Consider the following 11,681-nt stretch of genomic DNA (forward strand, 5'->3'; position numbering starts at 1 on the left):
CTCCAGCCCCCAGGCTGAGAATTTTGATAAGCTGTCGTTTTTAACTATGGAAAATTACTAAAATAGTAACTCACAGTGACTTGGATAAGTAACTTTAATCTGATTACTGGTTTGGAAATAGTAACGCGTTAGATTACTCGTTACTGGAAAAAAGTAGTCAGATTAGAGTAACGCGTTACTATGTAACGCGTTACTGGCATCACTGGGTTTAACCATAACCACATAAATAAAACGAGAATGACTTGCTTTAGTGTCCTAACGCCCACAGAGGTGACTAAAGACATCTGGATTTCCTGTCTGGATTGGCTCATGCATGTTCAGAATTAAATAGGGTTCAGGTGGTCATTACCAGCTCCTGATGTGTAATTCTGCCCTAACAGCTCAGATCATTATTTAGGGGTCTTTTGAGGGTAGCATCACTGAAGCATTCACATTTATGCACATTAAAATACTCAAATTTGCCTTATTGTTTCAGGACAATGCTCTATTGGAGCATCCCAGAAAAAAGTTATTTTAGTTTAAAATGTCTTAAATGTATAGCATCAATTACAGGATGAATCCAGTGAGTAGAGAAATCCATAAAGCAATTTTGAGTTTAAAATAGCATTCTAAACACAGCCCTGACGTCTAGGCTAAAATTTGGCAAAATTTAGGCTGTCAGTGGAAATGTAATAGACGTCTAACCATATCCCAAGAATACACTAGTCATCTAGAACATGAACATGTCAAAGAAATGAAACACATTGTAATCACTCTTGAACCACTGTAACCAAATTCAAGGTTGTTTTGGCTAGAAGTGGGTTACTCATAGCCAGACTATGTTGGGTTCATAGTTAACTGACACAGTGAAATGACGGCTATTGCTTGCTGGGACGCTACTACAAAGAAATAGATTGAATGGACATGACTGTATATATTTAATAGGATTATCTGATAAATGTTAACTTCTAGAACCATAAAAAACATCTAATCTACTATATGTAATCAATGTATCTGAAAAAATAAAACAAACTTCTGAAAATCATCTCCTGAGATAACATTTTTAAAATCCCAAATCCATTAGATGGTTAAAATGTCAAGAACTGAAAACACAATTCATGGCAAATATAAATCATGGCAGATCCAAAATTTTGACAGTCTTAGCATAGGGGTAAAAAGTAATAGCTGTTCAAAGTAAAGATGTAGTAATGGTACTAGGCCAGAGTACACCAGTTTCCTATGGTTTTCAGACAATGCCAGAGCATAAATCACTCGGACAACCTTTTAGATTAATGATGCCGTTTGAAACCATAATGATCATTTCAACCCCCTTTAGGCTATAGCTAATATCTTTATTTGAATAATTTTATTAAATGGCTTTTTAGATCTTTCACTTACTTGTTTGCCCTCCAGAGTGTAGAGTCTCTTCACAGCCCCAGAGTCCAGTTTAATGGCATCAGTGATGTCTGTGAGCACCTGGTCAAAGGAGTGAGCCGTCTTCTTGTTCAAAAGGACCCGGACGGCCTTGCGCGGTTTGACGCCACTCCTGATGACCGTCACCAGCTTGGGTTTGATGAAGTCTTTGCTCTCTCGTTCTCTCAGATCGATCTTTGAAGTGGTAAGAGACGGCATCGAGCGGGACGTCCCAGTCTTCACATTGACCGACCAGTTGGGATTAACATTCTTAGTGTAGTCCACTTTACGGTAGGGTTCGTTGGACGCACACACATAGCTTTCTCCTGCCAAAGCAGAAGAGGAGAATAAGATGAATGGAATTATGTTCTGTGCAAACTGTACAAATATGGTTTATATTTTAATTTATTCAATACTGACTAAAGAAATGAAACCAAACATATAATAAAAAAATATATAATAATTTGAATAAATCTGATAAGGAAGCCCTGCAGTTCTGCAGTGAAACAGAAAATAAAACTGGTAAATGTAAGTTAAAATCTCTTTTAAAGTTTAAAAATAAAATTAAAATAAAGTAACATGAAATATAAAACATTTTTGGAATGTAAAACTGCAATTATGAGAACTAAAGTCTTAATTGTAAGCTATGAAATCACATCTGTGAGATTAGAGCTGCACGAGATGAATTTCAGAATCATGATTCTTTTTGTTTCAAATAGAGAACAATAAATATTTATCCCAGTACTTCTGTGATAATTTGAACATTTGAAACAGAAATAATGAGAATGTGGTTGAAAAGACACAGTGTGAACAAAGATATTAATGTCCTCTGTGATCATACTTGTAGAAGGTTTAATGGACATAGCCAAATCGCCATCATTTAGGAATGAGATTCCTAAATGGTGTTTGGTGTTTTTTTAACAAATAATCGTGCAGCTCTAAAGTCAAATTGAGAGGAATATAGCCACATTGTGAGATTATTATATACATGTAAAGTTCTTAGATATACTGTAGACACAATTGTGTGATATGAAGACTTTTGAGATATTGTATAAAGTCATAATTTCGAGATGCAACTTTGCGATTCTGAGATATGAAGTTGCAGCTGTAATTTAATGTATTATTTATTAGTATAAATATATTATTACAGTTCTTTTTATTTATTTATTTATTTATTCATGCAGTCATATTGAGTCACAAGGTATACTGGAGGTAAGGATCTTGGCATGAACAAAAGAATCTCCGGAGTATAAGTGTATGTTTACAGGACAATGATGTACTAAAATGGAAAAATATTCCTATTAGCTTTTCACATACAGATGGCAACGTAGTCAAAATGATCCCCGTTCACACAGATCTGCAAAAATGTAATATTTAACTAAAACCCTGTATCATGCATGCCAGGCCAGTAGTTGGCATTGTCACTTTGTAATGTAACATGCCTATAGACTGAACACACGTCACTGTTTTCACAAATGTGCATTTTTGAAGTTTACAAAGGAATAATAACAATAATTTTCAAAAACTTAGGTTTAAAAAAAAAAGTTTGCCATTTCAGGCCACCAAAATACTGTTTGGGTGTAAATAAACGGCCAAAACACAGATTTTCCCATTTTTGGTTGAAAACAGTGCCATGAAAATGCACGCTAAGTGCATGGGATATTGAGTGTGAGAACTCATCACTGGACTGCTATTTTCCTCCTGGTCGGCAGGTGGCGCCTCTCACCAGACTCTGTGTCTGTTTTGTTTTTCTCTGTTTTTTGGAAGCCAGGCTTCCTTTGTTTTGTTGCAATTTTCTTCAGTAAAGATTGTCTTTGTTTGAAGATCAACGACTCCTTGCTTTTGCCACCTCTGCCCTTGGATTCATTAACTGGGGACTTAGCTCAGTCAGTAAACCTAGAGCCTTTGAACACTAGAGACCGGGGTTCGATCCCCACCTAGAACAGGCCCGTTACATTGAGCCACCTAACTAGACACAGGTGAGGAACATAATCAGTAACCAAAGGAACAAATTATAACTGTCAAACAAGGACTGAGGAACAAAATAATTAAATGAAAATCAAATTTAGCTTAGACACATGGTCTAAAAATCTAGATGCACCCTAGCGGCAGCAAATCTAATTTTTTCATCTAGCAACTCTCCATAGACTTGTGAGCTGGAAAAAACAAACTCTGGTCAGGCCAATCACATCGTGTATAGAGTCAGTGGGCGGGGCATAACATAATGACAGCATTGTTGCGCAGGTTCCGCGTGCTACTTGTAAACACCGAAGCTGACAAATGGCGGTCTTTCGTCCTTGGCCGTGACTCTGGAAGACTTAGAGTTAAGCTTTTCTTTGAGAAAAGAACAAAGAACAGCACTGAAATCATTCTTAAGAAGGGAAGATGTGTTCAGAGTTTTGCCGACCGGATACGGCAAAAGTTTAATCTGTCAACTTGCTCCGCTTCACGTTGCTCTGGTTGGGTGTAACGCTACTCAAATGCGTGCACGCCGTGCAGAGGGAGTTTGAAAGACAACCAATAATCCCTCCCCTTGGGATTGAGCCCTGTCAATGGTGAGTTTCCAAACCAAACATCTTGATGTGGGTCTGTCTTGTCAGGCTACTAGATCCATGCTTTCATATGAAACACTTCAGCACCTGTACAACTATTTTGAAAAAATAATAACATACTTCCATTATAAATGTACACATATGAGACTGCAATGAGTTTGGTTGAATAAAACACACACACACACACACACACACACACACACACACACACACACACACACACACACACACACACACTTATCCCATCTGTGATCCCGGCTCTGCCTCTACACTTTTCAGCTGTGGTTTTGGACAAAATCCAAGGCAAAATGTCCTTTTTTGCAGGAATTCCAATGTAACCGTCAGTAACTATTCACTCCCATTCCCACAGCGATACTTCACAACCTGATGGGCCTTTTAAATGAGTACCACAAGAATGAAACATTATTGCCCAAGAAATGTTTCATAAATACTTTTACTATGGAGTTTATTATGAAATTTTTACAAAATCGAACATTGGCTTCTCTGATAGACATTGTACTAAATACTTAAAGCACATGAAAGTGTGTGCATGGCAGCATAAAGGCCATGCCTGTTTATGTGTGATGGCACATCTTGGCACTACAGCAGAGGCAGCTGGTCTGAAAATAGAGCTTTGTCATCCTAAGGAGCACAGTGCTGTCAGGACAAAAGGCAAGCCAGTCTATCGGAAGAGGACAAACAACCCTCAAAACCAAACATCCCCTCTTGCCCCCTACCTCAGAGAAAATATGTCTGAATGTCGTATTTACAACATATGAGTTATGACATTCAATGGATTAGCAGGAAAAACATGCATCAAGACTTGAGCATGAATAGCAATACATTAAATGCATAACTCAAAAAAAAAATTTGCCACACGCACTCATGCAACCCCAAAAGAGCAATCTTTTTTGATTGGAAAGAGCAATCTTTTTTGGCGAGTCTTTTTCATTAGTATTGCTTTTTACAAGGCATTTTCAAAATGCAAACTTTACATAAAATGCTGCTGTTATTGGAACCCCAAACTTATTAAAACTAAGTTTAACATATTTTGACTTTCCATTTTAAAGCTGCAGTCCGTAAGTTTTACTTCTTTTTCACCATCTCTGTTTGAAACCTGCAATTGTAATTTAGTAGTAATTTGCAGAATTATCATCTTTACGTGGGTTGTATTTTGAGAAGTATGTGTGGCTGTCATTCATTCACTGAACAAGTAAGTAAAATGTCTGCCACTTTTGTTCTGACCAATTGAGAAAAAAAGCATTACAATAGATTGCGCTACCAACAGTGATTGAATCTAATGATCACTTAGCTTACATCTTACAACATATCAAATGTTGAAAGTGAGGCATTTTGAAATGTCATGCTAAAAATTGTCTCATTTTGGATTTCATGAGACCTACACAATACAAAAAAGTTGGGACAGGTAGCAATAAGAGATTCTGGAAAAGTTAAATGTACATATAAGGAACAGCCAATTTTCAACTTATTAGGTAAATTGGCAACATGATTGGCTATAAAAAGAGCCTCTCAGAGTGACAGTGTCTCCCAGAAGTCAAGATGGGCAGAGGATCACCAATTCCCCCAATGCTGTGCCGAAAAATAGTGGAGCAAAATCAGAAAGGAGTTTCTCAGAGAAAAAAATGCAGAGTTTGAAGTTATCATCATCTACAGTGCATAATATCATCCAAACATTCAAAGAATCTGGAACAATCTCTCTGCATAAGGGTCAATGCCGGAAAACCATATGGATGCCGTGATCTCCGGGTCATTAGACGGCACTGCATCAGATACAGGAATGTTACTGTAATGGAAATCACAACATGGGCTCAGGAGGAATATTTCCAGACAACATTGTCGGTCCACCAACACAATCCACCGTGCAATTCGCCGTTGTGGACTAAAACTCTATAGGTCAAAAAAGAAGCCATATCGATACATGATCCAGAAGTTTTCTCTGGGCCAAGGCTCATTTAAAATGGACTGTGGAAAAGTGGACAACTGTTCTGTGGTCAGACATATCAAAATTTGACATTCTTTTTGGAAAACTGGGATGCCATGTCATCCAGACTAAAGAGGACAAGGACAACCCAAGTTGTTATCAGAACCTGGTATAAGGTTCCATGAGTGCATGTGGCATGGGCAGCTTACACATCTGGAAAGGCACCATCAATGCTGAAAGGTATATCCAAGAATTAGAAAAAACATAATGCTCCAATCCAGAAGTTGTCTCTTTCAGGGAATACCTTGCATTTTCCAACATGACAATGCCAGACCACATACTGCATCAATTACAACATCATGGCTGTGTAGAAAAGGATCCGGGTACTGAAATGGCCAGATACTGTATAATGTCTGAAATGATATTGTCTGATAAAGTCTGATACTGAAATGGCCAGATCTTTCACCAAAAGAAAACATTTGGCACATCATAAAGAGGAAGATGCAACAAAGAAGACAGTTGAGCAACTAGAAGCCTGTATTAGACAAGAATGGGACAACATTCCTATTCCTAAACTTGAGCAACTTGTCTCTTCTGTCCCCAGATGTTTGCAGACTGTTATAAAAAAAAAGAGGGGGATGCCACACAGTGGTAAACATTGCCTTGTCCTTATTTTTTTGATGCCATGAAATTAAAAATTAACTTATTTTTTTCCCTTAAAATGATACATTTTCTCAGTTTAAACATTTGATATGTCAACTATGTTGTATTATGACTAAAATACTGTCATTTGAAACTTCCACATCATTGCATTCTGTTTATATTCACAATTTGTACAGTGTCCCAAATTTTTCGGTTTTGTACTTTGTTCTCAAACATGGTTAATCCTAACAACATCAGAATTGCTTGACTACGTGTATTTAGTGTGCATTAGCGTTTAAATTTTCCATAAAGACTAATCTTTTGCTTTTGACTACGGGTGAATCTCCTGTTGTCACTGATGATTGTAATTTTGGACCTTTCTGGGTTACAATCCACCATCAAAATGATACGTTTAATTATCCCAGCCACTATGAGAAAAGGCTATAAATGATCTCCTTTATGTATACAGACGTGATGTAATGACGCAGACATGCTTGAATTTCCTGTGGAAGTCCACAAGTGCCATTCAAATTATAACACATTCTTACAAGCTTACCTTTTTAAATCAGGCTATGGTAAGGAGATAGTTTTGAACACTGGCTGGTTATGTACTGTATTTTTAACCAAAGAAAAGTTACAGACTTGCACCTTGAAAGGAAAAAATACTTTTTGGGACTTTAGCTTATTCACCATATCCTCCAGAGTTAGATAAGTCCATGCATACCATTCTCATCTTCGTGCGTGCCATAATTCTTGTCTGACGCACCCCCGCTAACCTAGCTTAGCACAAAGACTGGAGGTAAACGGCTCCATAGCCTACTGCTTAATAAGTGACAAAATAACGGTAATATTTTCCAACATTTTACATGATGTGTATAGTTGCATCATGTACTAAGATCGATGAAAATTGAAAATTTGCAATTTTTTAGACCGATATGACTAGGAACTATACTCTCATTCCTGCGTAATAATCAAGGAACTTTGCTGCCGTACCATGGGTACAGCGACGCAATGATATTATGCAGTACCAAAATGTTGAGCTTCATTGCATAAGCAATCTATTTAGAAAAAAATATCTGAATTGCAAAGTTTACAGCCCCTGGTAAAACTAATGGGATTCAAATATATATATATATATATATATATATATATATATATATATATATATATATATATATATATATATATATATATATATATATATATATATATATATATTTCTCATCTTAGCTAAGAGAGTCAACTGAACATATGACTCACCTTGTGTGAATGAAACATTTATTTATTCACATGGGAGTATGAAGCGATATGTGATATAACCACACACATGGTCTGTGTGCTTTGCTGCAAAATATGTCATGTTTAGCCAGCAGTCCAATTAAAATATGACAAAATTAAGGCCTAAAAAACCAACATATCTAAAACAAACCCAAAAATCATGCAAGATTTGTAAAAGCATTTTAGATTAAAAAAAAACAATGCTTCATACTCATAAATCAAAAAAAAAGGCCAAACTTGACTTCCACCACTGACCCAGCACTACAACCATTCATCCAGAACATAAATGTCATTATTACCACCACCGAATCATAAAATCTCAATTTCACCCAGTTTTCCTCAGAAATAGGAGGGAGGGACTCCCAAGGCACTGGGCTTTATTAAGCTGAGAAATTAACAAAAGGCTAATTAATGAAGTAGACTCCAGATGGGGTCACTATTACTGATGAAAACTGACCCAAAATCAGATGGCAGGAACACGGATATATTGTGATATGGATGTCATTCACATGGGCCTCAGGTGTGGACTGGAACAACCACAAGGGTTATGAACCCTTCGTTACCCTCCCATAACCAGTCCTGCCTTAATGTCCAGATGGGACCCTGATGTACAACAAAGTTTGGTTTGCTAGCACAATAAGCAGTGTCACTACAAGCACTCCAGTAGCTTGAATGTTCCTGGCAATCTTTAGCAAATAGCATCCATAGCTTTGATCATGCATGTGTACGACTTTAAACAGATTTGAAACACAAAAGAGAACTAAGCCAACCCTCAGTCAGCGTGAAGAGATGCTGAGCTCTGCACTTCAAATGCAAAGCACTTGTACAATTGCATCATTGAGCAAACACAGACCCACATTCTGCGTCACAATCTCACATGCTGGACCAAAGCAGCTGGAATTGTGCTTGTAAAACAATTTTAGTAAGAATATAGCTGGAATGTATATGCTTTAATTATACAATCAATTCTCCATTCAGTCTATTGTTGTAATACCACAGAGCAAGAAATAATTGTGTTTGCTTTTATGTTTTTATCTGTTGTACACGCTATATAACATGACTATATCAAAAAGGTTTTCTAAGAGGACATTATTATATAAATTCACTGTGATTGAGTATGGGCTTGCACTGTCAATGTAAGTTAAAGGAATAGTTTACCAAAAAAAATAATAATAATAATCTGTCATCGTTTACTCACTTATGTTGTGCCAAACCTGTGTGTGTGTGTGTGTGTGTGTGTGTGTGTGTGTGTGTGTGTGTGTGTGTGTGTGTGTGTGTGTGTGTGTGTGTGTGTGTGTGTGTGTGTGTGTGTGTGTGGCCTGGTAATCCCTACGTTATGGGGACAAAATGTCCCCACAAAGATGGCAATATCCGAAATCCTTATCCTTGTGGGGACATTTTTAAGTCCCCATGAGGAAAACATCTTATAAATCACACAGAAGGAGTTTTTTTGAGAAAGTAATAATGCAGAATGTTTCCTGTGTTGGGTAGGTTTAGGGGCAGGGGCAGTGTAGGGGGATAGAATGTACAATTTGTACAGTATGAAATCCATTATGCATATGGAAAGTCCCCATAAAACATGGAAACACGACATGTGTGTGTGTGTGTGTGTGTGTGTGTGTGTGTGTGTGTGTGTGTGTGTGTGTGTGTGTGTGTGTGTGTGTGTGTGTGTGTGTGTGTGTGTTTGTGTGTGTGTGAAATCTCATGACAAATATGTGTATAATGACATGGGTATGACAGGTATTACAAGGAGAGGGTGAAATACCAGTATGAGGAAATTACCCATGTCCCCACTTTTCAAAATGCTTATAAATCATACAGAATGAGTTTTTTGAGAAAATAAAAATGCAGAAAAATTGCTGTGATGGGTATGTTTAGGGGCAGGGGCAGTGTATGGGGATAGAAAATATGGTTTGTACAGTATAAAAACTATTACGCCTATGGAATGTCCCCATATGTCACAAAAACAAATGTGTGCATGCGTGCGTGCGTGTGTGCGTGTGTGTGTGTGTGTGTGTGTGTGTGTGTGTGTGTGTGTTCCACAGAACAAAACATGGGGTTAATAAATGATGACAGAAATGTCACTGGGTGAACCCAAATAGGCCTATTAAAGATTTAAGTTCCATTTGTATTTTAAAGTTCAGTCAGGAAAGGAATGGACCTTAATAATTGTGGCATAAAGTGACTTGAGACTTACTGTAGCTTACTCAAAACACTATTCCATCAACTAATAGGAAATTAAGTACAGTAATCTTGCTTAAAAGAATGGGGGTTCGATTTCCCCTCTTTATCATGGCGTGGCTTGTTAAAGTTAACTCTGACACAGAATTATATATATTTCACAATTTTTAGAACAGTCGTGCCAGTAAGTAGGCTACTAAAAATTGAAAACCCAATGTGTATAGCCTACTATACACACAGAAAAATAGGGTGTCAAAATTGTACCTTTAGCTTGTCGCTGGGGCAGTACCCTTAAAAGGACATCTTTGTATCTTTTTTACTCCTAAAAGGTGCATATTAGTACCTTTGAGTACAAATGCGTACCTTAAGGTACTACTAGCCTACTATGAACCTTTTTGTGGTAAAAATGGTACAACGTTGTTCTTTTAAGGGTACTGCCCCAGCGACAAGCTGTTGTACCCCTAAAGGTACAATTTTGATACCCTATTTTTCTGTGTGTATGTGCGTGACAGTTTTGGAAAAGTTACCTACATTACAAGTAGCATCCTTGTGGGAAGTGGGATCATGTTATTGCTTTATTGGATATAACTTGGAATTTTAAGTGTTTATTGTGTCTGTCTACATTTGCACCTGTTCAATCTTCAACCTCACCTTCTAGTAACTCGTCCAGGCTGGTGATCTTCTTTCCCCCTTCTATAGCATATATGCTCCGGACTCCCTGCGGTAAATTCACATTGTCCGAGAGAGAGCGGGTGAGCTCCATCAGCAGCGCGTCGAAAGATCTGAAGCGGTCACCGGACACCGCGTACACCAAGCCCTTGAAGTACTTATCGCCGTTCCGATAGAAGCGAACTTTTTTCGCTTTCTTCTCGGAGGTGAGCGACTGCAGTGTGCGTGTGCGGTAGAAGCTACAGTGCGCGCTGTGAGCGGGACTGGGTACGAGCCCATTACCTCGCGAGCCGGAATGAGAACCGCCGCTGCCCCGCGGGGACCGGTGACTCTTCTCTCGCTCCTCGAAATGCTCCCACTCGATGCTCCTGCTGGACATGTTTATATCCTTGAAATATTAGCTTGTTTTTGTGAATATTTGCACCGGTTGTCTTTCGAGTTGTTTCTTCCGCTGTAGGACTTTCAGCAAATGAGATGCATTTTCTTTAAGAAATGTCAAATCAACTGTTCTCTTCAACTTTTTATACAGCTAAAGAAAGAAAACTTGTTAAAAATATATATTACGAGAAATAAATGGTCGTGAAAGTCCCTGTAGTCCACAAATCCAGGAACAGTACAATTCAAGGACAGACGCTATTGGGGTGAGTCCCGGTCATGATGAGATGAGACGCGCAGAGATGTGTGCGCGCATTCTGGACACGCGTGACCGTCCGCTGTTCTCTTCATCCCCTCCACTGGCACTCAATCAGGCCAACGCTCACCACACACCTACATGTAAGCCACAGAGGAGAGGACAAGAGCTACTCCTCCTCAGGGTCCTAAAACACCAACTGAATTCTCTACGAACGCAGTTGTTTTCAACCGAGGGTCCCACTAGGGGGCCTCATCTTTCTCAGGGGACAAGATGACTTAGGGATAGTTCTCCCAAAAATGAAAATTATGTGCCAATTTTTTTCATCCTTTCCAAAGCATTTCATATGTCCAACAAACGAAATGTCTAGCCAAAATAACAAAAGTAGTAAAAC

At 38.3% G+C, this 11,681-nt stretch overlaps 1 protein-coding gene across 10 annotated transcripts in view; it reads right to left on the reverse strand.

Annotated features, from left to right (window-relative positions):
- Positions 1-11,448, reverse strand: part of dclk2a (doublecortin-like kinase 2a) — an 80,447-nt gene extending 68,999 nt beyond the window's left edge. For 3 of the 10 annotated variants that reach the window (XM_067441350.1, XM_067441351.1, XM_067441345.1), the window contains exons 1-2: positions 10,639-11,446; positions 1,378-1,718 (exon numbers count right to left, since the gene is read on the reverse strand). In XM_067441350.1, the coding sequence (XP_067297451.1) occupies positions 1,378-1,718; positions 10,639-11,035 (738 nt within the window). In that variant the 5' untranslated portion in view covers positions 11,036-11,446. Of the gene's footprint in view, positions 1-1,377; positions 1,719-10,638 lie in introns of all 10 variants that reach the window. The other 7 variants (XM_067441353.1, XM_067441348.1, XM_067441346.1 and 4 more) reach the window with 4 other exon arrangements.
- Positions 11,449-11,681: the final 233 nt, after the last annotated feature.

Source organism: Pseudorasbora parva, chromosome 4, assembly GCF_024679245.1.
Source record: "Pseudorasbora parva isolate DD20220531a chromosome 4, ASM2467924v1, whole genome shotgun sequence".
Classification (NCBI taxonomy): Eukaryota; Metazoa; Chordata; class Actinopteri; order Cypriniformes; family Gobionidae; genus Pseudorasbora; species Pseudorasbora parva.